Here is a 13,844-nt window from a genome sequence, read left to right on the forward strand (position 1 = left end):
ATGAGACACGAAACTTTCACCCGAGTAGACAGTTATTTGAATCACTACGTAAGAAGCATTGGAAAAGCCGAGGGCTTCTAATGTGTGGCAGCCTTAACAACCGGTGATGACTTCCATTCTCTGTGCCAGCTCTACTGCTTGTTACCCACTTTGACGCCTCGTCGACTTGCCTTATGTGATTGGTGCAGCTCAGAGCACAATGCCGAGAGCCATAGTCAAATAGACAAAATAAGGAAGAGTGACGTGCAGGCTTGCGGCGGTAGAATGAATCCCACACTACAAATACCGCCATTTGCGAAGGCGCCTCCGTCACACCCAAATCGACTGGAGCCACCCAGTGGCTGATGAGATGTAGGTATGAGTATTTGAGGGTCGCCTGTTCTTTGGCTGAACAGAGTCAAGCACTTGAAGTGCTTGCGTCAGCAGTCTTTGCAATCGACTGCCAATGCGTTTCGCTAGGGAGAGGAATTGGAGCGCATAGAGGGCGCCATCTGAAATACAGAAGGCATTGCAATATTTCAGTCGGATGAAACACTAAAGCATACTTAGTATTAGGAGAGTGCTTACTTACATCCACCTTCAACACGCCCCTCCATTTTATTCATTTATTCATAACTTAATATCAAACTATGACCATTCTGAAGAGCACGCCAACCATCACCTCACTTCATAAGTATTCATAGGTGCAGGGTAGACAATTCGGGAGTGGGCCTTGTCGAAGGCAAAATGTGCGGGTCAGTTTATGTCATACGACCATTTGAGAACTTATGAGCAATTGCTTCAAAATATATGAGTTTTGACCATCCAGGCTGGTGAAAATAGTGGCTTTTCATTCCATGGAGGAATGGCCAATGGGTCACTAACCGTGCTCTCCCGCCTACATTGCTCGTAACCATTAATGCTGGAGAAGGGCTTAACTGTGACCGCAAAAGGGCAGGCCAAGTGGAAGTCCACGCCACATTGACCGATCATGCAGTTACCACCTTTCAATGGCTTAATGAAAAAATTCGCGTTCACTTGTTGTTCAGTGTTTTTTTTCCAATTCATTAGGTAGTTTCCTGATATTTGATGTGCGATGGGATTAGGCGAGACATAAAATCCGAAACACAGGTACCTATATCTACCTGTATCTATCGAAGACCTCAAACAGCACAGAACGATGACAGGATGCTCAGGAGCCGCAAAATATTAGGCCAGTCAGATAGTGCAGAGGCTTCTAAGACGATCGTAGAAAACGGCAACTTAGTGACGATCACCACCATGACTGTTTTTACAGAGGTTCCCAACACATGCCAGTCATTCAGCTCCACAGTCCACTGAACAGCTAGACATCCCATGCAAGACTAGATTCTGGATACCTGGCTAAATTGAACGTGAGGGATATCGTTTTGTGGGAGTGTTGAATTCAGCACAGTCACCGTTCCCAAAGACGAAGATTTGCAGTGTCGAATGGTGAGTCCATATTGAGTGAGACGACATCGCTTAGCACCCCAGCGTTGATGACGAAAGTGAAGTGAGTTTTCCCAGAATGTTTTAGCCAGACTAACAGCATCCTCTTAATGTCCAGGATTTTCAGGTCCAATATCAGCTAAACTCTGTGATACATGAATAGATTCTGTATTAGGTGGTTGTAGGAAAAGTAAATGCAGTTTGAGATGGCCAAATTTATTTCCATTCCGATTCTTCTTAGTAACCTGTTTAACACAAATCGATTAATCGGACTTTTTTTAAACAACTCTAGGCTCCAAAAGCTGTAAAAAATAAATGCCAGGACAAGATTAATCCCAGTAGAATATTTGCTAAGTCAAGAATCGTTGCGCAAAAGACTCGTTTTTTCGGGCCACCGCAACAGCTCCAATGCCTTCTTACCATGGATCACGCTCCAGTTGAATCGTCTCAGCAGTAGACGAGGATAATTGCCGTTAAGTAGGGTGAGGTCCGAATTCTGGCAGCATGGCGACGGTGGAGACAGAGGAGGAGGAAGAGGAAGGGGACAGGGTGTGTTTGATCATTGGTACTGGCAAACCAGTTGTCTCACGGCTCCCTGACACACCGGACCCTCCATAAGCTCTTCCTTCATGCCGACTTCTGTCTCATACGGCAAGGGCACCTCTTGCCTTGCCGACTGCTGGTTCTGTCCCTCGACGCCTGGCCAGTTGGCAACGCCTTTGGTGAGGTTGGGCCTCAAGCAGCTGCGTGTTTTAAAATATAGATTGAGTGGATGTCTTTGGTACCTCATGTTGAGTAATAACTTATTTGCTATCATACAGTTCATACTCTTTCAGTAACAAGGTGTTCCAATACTTGGGTGTTATTTACAATGTCAAAGTGATAGTAAATTAATCACATCTCGCATTTGGCTCCGATGTGATCGAAAGAAGGGTGAACAGTAATGATGTTAGCTACATTCCTTGCTTCAACCTAAAGGATACGGCCAACCAGCTTGTGCTACGAGCTGCCAATGCGTGTAGCAGCATGGACCCTGTCACCGAGTAAATCAAGCGCCCGAAGACTTCAAAACAGAGATCGTTACCACTGACAAGCTGAGTACACTCGCAGTGCGTTGTTTGCACGCACCCTTGCTACGCTCAAGTAATGGTACACAGAGGTTGGCACAGCTCCTGCGCATCTACACCTACGCCTGTGAATGGCTCTGACCTTAAAATGAGTATCAGCACTTTGCATGTTTCCACTTATACCAACAAATTAAGAGGACACAGTGAAAACATAAATCGGGCGGTGGTGTAGAATGCTCTGGAGCTAGGGGCGAAAAAAGGACTTCAACTTCCTAACAGTAACTTTGTGAACATCAAAATGGGAATGCTTTTCCGCAGTCGCAGACCCCTTAGTAGCTCGCGATCAAAGTGCCTTTCAAAGCATGAAATGTTAATACAAACATGGCACAGCAATTATCGTTGGACGCTTTAGTTTTTCACTGAAATGTTGTTAAAGGTACCACTGCAATCGCTTCGTGCCCGTTCCCGCGGTTAGTGGTGCGCAGGTTAAGGTAGCAATTCCACTGAAACGCGTTCTCTCTGCTGATATTACTGGTCGTTTTACAGCTAGTGCAGTAGCCAGAAAGAGAAGAGGGATTGTGCTGCCTCAGCAGCCTCCCTGAGATAATACTACGTTAAAATACGCCCCATGAGTTGCTGTACTTGAGCATTGCCGACTTTTACACTTGTCAACATCACTATACACATCTTATTGTAAATGGTTCAAGCCGCTTTTGTTGAAATCAATTCAGGCTGTGACTACAAAGCTACGGAATTTGGTCTATGAAGCAAGTGAGTTAAGTGGAATAGTATCAACTAAATGCCAGTACTTGAGTCTATGTTTTGATAAAATAACCTCTGCTGGAATAAAACCAACTGTAACTCCAACCACTTCACCAAGACTAACTGTGCACAACGCATTCTACCAGGAATCGGATTAGGCAACCCATTAGCGGTACTGCTCCATCGGAATAGTAGAGGAGCAACTGCTACTTGCCGCGGTAAGACAATTCGCAAATGTAGTATTCATGCGCACCTAGAGGACCGAAAGGGTATGCAAGAGGGGCAAACGTTTTGAGAAAGACAAAATCCCATAAAAATAAGTATTTGCGCCATTTTCAAAGGATCAAACTTCTGAGAGTGCTTTCTATACAGCGCAATTGCCTAAAACAGAGCAGCACATTGTGGACAGACTGGGTCCGTATCTTTTAAAATGCACAGTATGCATTTCATGCAAGTCCGGATGGAGAATATGACTTTCAATTCATCTACCAAGCTACAAGAGGACTGGAACACGCCAACTAGGGGATGGATGATGCGATCCCAGCTGTTTTTTAGTACATAAGCCAAAATGTTTGTATTCAAAGGAATATCTTAAATATAAAACGAAGATGAAGTCGGTTCTATCTACCAACAACAAAAAAATTAGCGCAGGTGAAAATGCACCAGTGCCTGCCTTCAGGCCTTACGCTCCTTGAGATGCAGGATGAACGTCTCAGGCGCATGCCTCTAACCCCCAATTGGTTGAGACCAGCACTGGTAGTCGCCAACATTAGCAGCATTCACTTCGAATAGCTGAAGACTCAGGTTTTGCATCCCCGCTAGCCTCATTCGGTGCCGCAGTGTGGTGGGTCTGTGCGACCACCTCGCTGTCGGGTCCGCGCCACTGAAGGTTATCTTCGCCTTGTAGTATTTCGCCTCAAGCCCGTAGCGGGTAAGATTGAGATCTGCCAGGGAAAAGAGAGTGGCTTTTATCATGTGAAGGAGGTGGGGAGAGAAAGGCCAACACTGCTTTGCTTCCAGGTTTGGCTCCATTTTAAAAGCTGAAATTTAGCTTCCTTAGTGCACGAATTTGCTAGCGTTGAGGGTTGAATACCCTAAGCAAGTAAGCGAGAGTGGTAGTACTGCAGTTTATCTTACGAAAAATCCAATCAAAACCGTTGATGAGGTTTGTGGTTGCAAAAGCCCTTTCATCTGTAGTGCAGGAAAGAATAATTACACGTTAGTTTCTACTTGACCACCGCTGACACAGTGCTAGCTGGGCAAAAACAACTAAGAAATGATCGACAATTTTTCTACGAACTGCCACTAACGATCGAAGTCAACCGTAGATTACAATAAAGTAATCGACAAAAGGCAACCAATCACCAACTAGAAGGTATCAAAGTAGGAAACACAGGTTCACCTCTCTGTGATAATGCATGAACCGTCTGAGTAAGTATCACCAGAATAAGCAAAATTTTTACCCAAACTATGAAACGAAACATCATTTATAATACTCTCAACCGAAATCCTACTAAAGGACAACTGGTCTAAACTACAATTAATAAAGAAGGAAATAAAACTGCCCATTTAATGCCCAAACTCCACGTATCAGCCAAGAATGGTGCTATAATAGAAGAGCACCTATTTCCAATTGTATAACTGACTACCCCAGTATTTCCGGAATCTCACTATTAGACTTTCATTCTAGTTTTATGGGCTCGCCTACGCCATCCAAGCTAATACTTGCACATCACTCCTATGTTCAAGCCTGTATACCTTTCACCATCTGCGGAGTTAACCTGGGAGGAAAAAAATGTGATGTGTGCAGACAGGCATACATCCATACCGTTCACGATAAGACGATACTCGGCGCACTGGAATGGTTTGCTGTAGAAGTGTTCGACGGGGGCTCCGAAGAGCAGCAGTAGGTGCCAACATGAATGTCATCGACGGGAGAGATACTAAGGGGGGTGATGAGGAAGCAGTTGGCGTCGAGAAACACGACGGTGCGTGAGAAGGCGCCCTCAGCATTAGTTCACCGTCTGCTTGTAGCCATCGCATGGCCTTCCGAAGTTTCGAATTGGCGCCCACTGCCCCGAGTAGTTTAATAACGGACTTCTTTTAACGTCCTTCAGAACGCACATCTTCGGCACCGAGCTCACTGATGAGGGAGGAAATGCCTTTAATTCAGGTGAAATTCTCACTCATTACAGTGCAATGCTGATGTATTACTGACAAAATTACTATATTACAGCAGAACTAACGATTTTACCTGTTACCTGTGATACCTGTCTCTCAGCACCTCTGTGCGCTCGAACGAACCTGCTTCTACGCACAAAGACCCAGACTATCACCTCTACGAGTGTCCCAAAAGCGGGCCAACTTCGTTGAAGCTGTGGTGACCCCCAATAGAGGGATCATCAAAACAGCCTCAGATCTTGTCCTTCACCCTAACCTCCACTTCTGCGCAATGGACGAGACCACATTCAAAATAACCGAAAGCACTGGCAATAAAATCTACCCAAAAAGAAGTAAATCGCGACCTTAAATCGCAACCATAATCAGAACTCTCGACACCTTCCTGCCAAAAATGGTAAATCGGGCAGTGCAGTAGGACGGTGAAGAAAGATGCGTACCTGGTATGCAGGTCTCCTCACAATAATTTATCTGTGAATACAAAACTCAGAGTATCCAAAATATTTCGTCTAGAGAGTTGATGCCGGATACAAATACAGAGTACCTGAATTTTTACATAAACCTCAATTGGATTGTGGACGATCAACAAAATTCCACGAATTGAATGACTCACCATCAGGGGTTGTAAATGTAATCTCTCCTGGCTCCAGATCGGAAAGAGGTTCGGGATATTTGGGGAAGCTCTAACAGCAGATGCAAAAGGGTTACTTCAACTTCTGCCATGCGCGTCAACGTCCCATTGGTAGCAGAACCTTTACCACCCCGGGTTGTATATGCTGAAATTGAGTCTAATGAAACTGCAGAGGACGCGATTCAGTTCACCACTAAAGAGAAGCATACTCAATTACCCTTTCGACGGGCATTGCAGCCGTACCCGCATCCTACAAACACGATAAAATCTACTGACATGGCTACTGCAACAACTTGGAGAATGCAACTGTAAGCATATAATTATGAGGACGTCCAGAAAGAGATTAATGGCGAAATCCCCCAAAGACACCTGCATTAAAGTCGTTGATACAGAAAATACACCACAACAACTCCTAAGTTGACATCCATTCGTAATTGAGCAAGGCCACTTTCCGTTGATGCTTATCACATTTGACACCACAGACAGATACATTTGTGCTCGCTTTAAAGTCTGAACCATTGTTGTCACCAAGTAAAGCCTAATGTTCTCCACTTTTACGCTTTTTTAACAACTAAAGCCTATCTGGGCAATATCCTACTGTTATTAAAATCCGCAAGACACCTACCGTACCGGCAGATAATATACTGAAATGCAGCCGATGACCTTGAAAATGGCAAATTAAACGAAACACTGTCATTTTAAGGCCTTTTTAACTCAAGAATTCTTCAAAGTAAAATAAACACAAACAGCAGGTTAGCTTTTGGAAAAAGTAGTATAGATCACTTATTGCCATAAAAGATATACTAATGAACTGATTTTTGAATGAAAAGGCAAAAGACGGAGCACCTATTTTCCTCTTATTAGATATTATATATTGTGTAATATTGAATAGATGAAAGGCTTTTTAACCTATAAATATTTAAAACTGTAACTCATAAATTGTGGCACCTTCCCCATTTATCGCCTTTCTGGCCTTCTTCCCATTTCACGGACAGATTGGTTTAAGACAAGTTTGTTATTCAGGGTCAGTTTAAATCGGTACAGGTTTTGGAAAGTTTGGGTACTAAGCTCTCCTTTGCCTCGAAGAAATCTGACCACTTCTTAATAATGAGCTTAGATTTTGCGAAGCGATCCTACCTTAAAGTTCCATTTTACCGGCATAAGTTCATCATAGATCCCTCATCTATTTAGCATCATCCCCCGTGCTACCATTATGGGTTGTTGTTGAATATGCCATCGGGCATATTTTGTTTTTCCATTGGTGTGCAGATTTCATCCTTGTATTCCACTGGTGGTGCACCTTTGTAAAGATGCATCATTTTGTGATGAATGGTTATGGGCTGAGTACATAGTTATGCGTTGCAGACGTGGCAGTTTGTAGGTGAGACAGTCTTCACCAAGGGCGATGAAACTTGCTGTGGGGTATAAATGGGAGAATCGGCCCATACATTTCTACTAAATGTCCTTCTTGGTAGACGTTAGCCTTGCTGTGTTTGTCGTGATATTTCTTTTGTCTGAAATAAAACAGTCGTTAGTGTAGACGTACGATATTATCAGTTTTTATATCTCCCTCTAGACGTGTTATGTAATCGGGGTGCTGTTTGTTACTACTTTCGTGTTTGGTAGAAAGATATAGAAAACACCCTCACTCTACGACCTGTGATCATCTTAAAAGCTGAAACGCCAGTTGATATGTGAACTGTAGGTATGCACGCTAGGAGGGGACACCCTAGGCTTATGTCCCAGTCTTCCAGTTGCGCATCCTTACTGTAAGCTTTTAGTAGTTCAATTAGAGTGCTACTTGTTCTTTCCACCTATGAATTGACTTGCGGATGCCCAAGTGTTGTGCGTCTTTAGGGTCAGGAAGATCTTGCACAGTCCAGTAAAGAATTGACTCCCGAATTTAGTGACTTCTTCGCTGTGAACTGATTTGGGAACTCTATGCCGACAAATGGACCTACTGGCGAAACTAAAGGCAATCATTTGTGCATCCTTTGTCATCATGGGTTCTGCCTCGGCTACTTTCATGAAAAAGTCGACCACAATCAGAGTATATCCATTTCTTCTCTTAGCTCGTGGTAGAGGGCCCGTGACGTCAATGCCTACGCTGTCCCCTGGGAACCCAGTGGGTACAGGCTGACGTGCTGCGATCACAGCGAGGCATGGACTCTTGGAAGTACTGCAAGTGGAGCAGACCTAGCAGAAATCAAGTATGTCTTGGGAGAGCAAAGTCCACCAGCATCATTTGCTTGAGGCGTCTGGCATCTTATTTACACCCACATAGTTCAGTTACTCATGCATCTTTTGGAGAACTGATCGTACCAATGAGTCTGGGACTACAAGTCCCTTAGATGAACCCACATTTATTTAATGCCGCAAAATCCCATTCTCTAGAGGGAGTCTTGTGCCATTATGACCTTATGTGTCTGTCCACCATGGTGGAAGAGGTCATTTATAGCTCTGCGGGCTTATAAGAGAATGCAAGGGAAGTCTCACATATCAGAGCTGTTTTTGAATTGGTTCTACTTTGAGTTCCTCCAATGTTATTTAGAAGTTTTGCTCAAGAATATGGCATGCACAACATCATCGTCTTCTTTGGCGCAACTAGTTTACGAACTGGAGCGACCGCATTAATATTCACATTCTTCTTTCCCCACTGTACTATGGAATTGTATTGTTGCAGTTCTTTGTACTAATGTGCAATTGAACGGTCTATTACCTTCATTGTTTAAACCTGGTAAGCGCCTAATAATCCGTTCTTATTATGAATTGCCTCGTCATCAGGTAGTACCTGAAGTGTCTAGCAATTGTAAAGGTGGCACGTATTATGTTGCACTGTTACATCTCAATTTTTTGTTGAGTCGGGCACAAGAGTAGGCTATGACGTGCTGCCTTCCATCTTTGTCCCTGCGTGCGTGTACACTGCCCACGACTACGTGGCATGCCTCTACATGCAGTACAAACATTGGGGCACTCGATTCGAAGTGCAGCAACGCTAGAATCGGTGTAAAGCAGCGCATTCATTTTAGTTATTTAAACGCCTCATATTGCCTTATCTCCCCCAGAAACACTCACCTGCTTTTTAATTAATTTACGCAGGACGCTAGCGATATTAGTAAACCTTCAACGAAAAGCCTGTAGTGATATGACTAGCGTACAAAACTATGGACGTCCATCTAGTTGGTTAGTATTGGCAATGCGCCCACCTGTTTTACTCCGTCTTCGGTGACGGCCATCCTATCTGACGAGACTCTGTATTGTTGGCTTCATATTCCACCCGCTGCTTTATTGCTGATTCGATAAGATGTCACATTCTCAAATAATCACTAAACAAGATAGACATAAGCTCTCTTTCCAATGAAATGGTGAATGACTTTTTCTACAAATGCTTGTTTATGCTAATCACGCCACTACGAAATGGTTTGCTTGTTGTAGAAGGAGTGAGTCGATGGCGATCAGAGAGGGAAGACTCGTGTTTACAAACATCGCACCGTGCTAAAATTTTGCAAAACAAAACTACTTATTCATGCAATGATATGGCCAATGCACTAGTTAATAGTTTTATTTTCTAGAAGGAATGCTTGATATTTGGCATTGAAGCTTAGTTTGCCGTAGTACAGCTTTGCCGCACTTTGAATTTCGCTATGGTGAAGAGCAAAAGGCAAATTATTACAACTTTCTGAGTACTTCTTAAAACAGCTGACTATATTTAATGTCAGATGGTACTAAGTGATCAATTCCTACTTTTTCAGAAATATTAACACTGTGAGATTATTTGGCATATATCATAGAAGAATGAGACAAGTCCATATCATGCTTTGCGACTTGGAAACATTTAGACGTAAACCTGGCATGCAGTACTTTACTTTTACACCTGTTACAAAGGGCCAAAATCAGGCAACGAGGTAACCAGTACTTATGTGAAATTTCATAACCCATTGATGGAAAATATTCAAATTCCCTATGAAATGGGAGATATACGGAACCCTTGCATTTTCATGAGGTAAGCAATTACCTTACTATAATGAAAAGCCAGTGTATATATAGCGAAATTGTAATTCGAAATTCTATTTTGCACAAGTGAATGACTGCGTTAAGGGGAATAAAAATTTATCTTTTTGATATGAATGCAGCTGCTATAGTAGACTGTTTATTAAGAGAGCTCTAATAACATGTCTTCTGTCTACTAATCACATGATGTTTTATATAGTGGCGCTTTCTAAATAGGCTTATGCCACTGTTTAAGCACGTAAGATCATGTAATTCCAATTAGTATGCAAGCATTTCTAGAAATAGATGACTACGTTTGCAACATCTGTGATTGTTTTGGAGCAGAAAGCAAACCAGAATGGCATAAGGCGCTCTGCAATGAAATGGAAAGACGCAAAGATGCAGGCCATCAGCTTCGCGCCTTCTATTGCTTACATGCTTAAGGCATGGACTTTTCCCAAATGAACCACAGGCCACTGGTGTTCCTAAAATCTTCTCCCGTCTGACCTTTTTTAACTCAAACAGTCCTCTCGACACCGAAAATTACCTCGTCTGTAGTGAGGCTAAAAATGTGGCTACGATGAGTCAGAGAAGCTGCCCATTATTAGAAAAAAAAAATAATTTCTGTATCAAATGAATTTGTGGGCAAGTTTAAGAGAAATTGGGTCTGAAATCAAATAGATAGAACCAAAATGATAAAGCAAAGTGGATTTAAGGCAATCTACTTAAAGGGTGTTTACTTTGGAGTTCCAAAGTAAGCGCACGTTCAGTGATCCTTGGATGGTTGCTCATGCCTGGACTTGAGGACATAGCTGAGCGAGGTGCAAGCATTGTTTTAAATTTTGTATATATCACCTGTCTCTTCGCCAGAATAAACCCACACCCCTGCTCCATATACCCCATGTCATTCAACAACCGACCCATATTCCGAGCACACAAGAAAGGTAGCCATCAAGGCGGGTGTCGTTTATTTTCACAAAGCATGCATAAATGCATTAAAATTTCACAGGGTTAAATAAGTAACTGATTTGATGTTTTGATGCAACCAATCACAAATTTGCCAAAACAATCAAGTCAAGCAAATTAACCCCTCTTTTGCTCAGTTTATCACTTCATTTTTGATTCGACTAACAGGTGTCAAACACGTTACTTGGGGTATTTTAAATGATGTAGTAAATGAATCTGAATTATGTCCAATTTGCTTGACGCCATTCGCAGTCAGTGGAGCAGGCTTATTGCATGAAATAGGCAAAACAATCGAAAAAATATCCCTAGTGTTCCTCTATTACATTTTATATTTACAAAAACTGAAATGAAAATGGCACCTCAACACTTGAAAACGGGCACAAACCACAGCACTTGCTCTAAATGTCTGGTACAATTTGACTGTTTTGAATTGCTTCTCATTCATTCTATTGGAGACCAAATTTGTAAGTGCAGACAGTTGTAGTCGAATAGACGAAAATTGCCTTTTTGATCTACAATAATTTGGCCTTTTCATAAGAATATCTCTCGAATTCATATTTTATTGTGATATGCTGCAGAGCAATATGTAGCAGATTCAGGACTCCGCCTTTACTGCACAGAATGGTCTGCGGATTATGCGAATTGGGGCATGCTGAGTGTGCACATGTCTTCAAGCCATCCCTGTAGGCATTTCCCCTTGTGCCAGGCTTATTCGAATTAACTGACTATGTTTCCATTCGTATCTTTGGACTAGGAGATTTGTGGTAGAAATTATTCAAATGGAGAAGGCGAAAGATTTTCCCACCTTAAAATCATGAGCTTTTAATTTTTAGTTATAAACTAACAAATATCCTTAGAAATTTGTGAACTATTAGTGCAAGCCAATTTGTAGGGTAAAGCTCGTTAGTTGTTACGAAATTGGGCTTGTCTGATTTCCGAATTAGTACCAAATGATTACCAGTTATACGTTTATTTTAAAATAAGTAGAACACTTAAGCAGTAATATAAATCAACACTACTTTTTATGCACTTGGATTCCCTTTAACACAGTGTCTAGTGGTTTCACTTGCCTCTCGCCCTCATATATTTTGGTCTATATTAATTGGGTAGGCATGCGTACAATAAGATGCGAATGCCTTAGCATCGTATATTTTTCCCTTTAACTTAACCAGCGTACATGTTTAGGCCACTACTTATCTTCTTAAAAGTTTTCGTGGTTCTTAAAAATAGCCTCAGGATATGTCCATAGGGTATCCAAAACCTCTAAGTGGGTCACATATGTGTGAGTCGAACTGTGATTCATGTCACACATTTTTTTAATTCCCGATAATTTTTAATTCTTTCCATGCCTCGATAAGTAAGGAACAAAGCTGGGGAGATAGCAATAGTGGCAAAGGCTTTAGTTAAGTCGAAATGTTGAAGAGATAACTCTATCTACTTACATCTAAGAAATGCGTCGGGTTTAGCTGAAAAGGCTGCAACGGCAAAAGTCTGCAGTTTATTCTAATTCGTGCGTTATTATTAAATCATTTATTTCTAAAATCTAACTGGCTGCAGCTAGTTCCTGATACTATCAAAACTCCACCAAGCATTTTGTTACAACGAGTATTTTGGGCTGCCTTAATCTGAATCACTTAAGAATTGTCCTGATTGACTTAATTTGGAACAAAGTCTAAGTTAGGAAGTATGATCCTAACAGTGTCACCTTGAGCAAATAATTTTTAGTTTTTCTAATGGGTATCGTAATAACCAATTATAGTGTTTTAACGATTACATCCACTGTGGCCATGTAAAGGTTAACTTATCGGTGTATAATTTATTTTAAGAAAAATCTTATCACTGAAGTGCACTGCTATGAGGCAATGTCGATGCGTAAACCGACATCTCATAAGGGTCTAAGATAGTAGTGATTAAAAGCGCCTGATAATAAAAGATATCTCTTTAGTTCGGGTAGTTAAATCTTACCCACATAGCTTACGTGTCTATACCTTTCAGAGACCGTTTATTTGTTAAATCATTCTCTGCGTACAATGCACGTACATATTTCTATCTCCATACATTTTAAAACAACGGATTTATCCATAAGTTGTGAATCGGCAGAAGCAGAGCATGCATGTTCTTCACAAACGCCGCTGTGACATTTCAACATCACAGCACAATTAATTATGGCATGGCTTTTTGTCCGTGGTGGTATAAAGTGAGAGTGTCCTTCTCTAATGTTCATATTTTCTAATGTAAAATACGCTGCTGATTATGTCCGATTCTAAAATGAAAACTAAGAACTATGATTTAGGATCACATGGAGGCATTCAACAAATGTCGCACTAGAGCTGGAGAAGTGGTAAGTCCGTACTTACCAATCAAATCACATGAAAATGCTCAAACTTGAGATAAATGCGATTTACGTTGCATTCTATTCCACCAAGCAAACGGATTCGCTCTTACCGCAAAAGTTACGCTTTTTGTCAAAGTTGAGGGAGTAAAAAATGGATGAAGGAGAACTTAACTTCTATATAGTCCTTTATGTCAACCCTCGACTCGCACCATGTGATCCAACTTCGCCAACATTAGACATCGCATCAATTGATTAAGATGTCATTGTCGGGACTTCTCACTTTGCAATTACTGACAACTGGCGACGTCGTGTTGGTGGCGCATGCATCGATGTAAAATAAAAGTGGAGCATAAGATACCAAGTGGCATAAAGGAGAAGCTCTTTAGATTTACTAATTTTTAATATCAGATGAAAACGAAAATTGATATTTAGTACGTTGAACCAAATATTGACTGCACTATATTAC

At 41.7% G+C, this 13,844-nt stretch overlaps 1 protein-coding gene across 1 annotated transcript; it reads right to left on the minus strand. All coding sequences in view use genetic code 11, as the record gives it.

Annotated features, from left to right (window-relative positions):
* Positions 1-1,804: 1,804 nt before the first annotated feature.
* Positions 1,805-6,179, minus strand: EGR_10488 (hypothetical protein; the record flags this gene model as incomplete). The annotated part of the gene is made up of 7 exons (XM_024499737.1): positions 1,805-1,945; positions 2,027-2,192; positions 4,027-4,222; positions 5,099-5,350; positions 5,377-5,421; positions 6,070-6,139; positions 6,165-6,179. 7 exons carry the CDS (start codon positions 6,177-6,179, stop codon positions 1,805-1,807), a joined length of 885 nt encoding a protein of 294 aa, XP_024345848.1.
* Positions 6,180-13,844: the final 7,665 nt, after the last annotated feature.

The sequence above is a fragment of the Echinococcus granulosus genome (assembly GCF_000524195.1).
Source record: "Echinococcus granulosus chromosome Unknown EG_S00225, whole genome shotgun sequence".
NCBI classification, from domain to species: Eukaryota; Metazoa; Platyhelminthes; class Cestoda; order Cyclophyllidea; family Taeniidae; genus Echinococcus; species Echinococcus granulosus.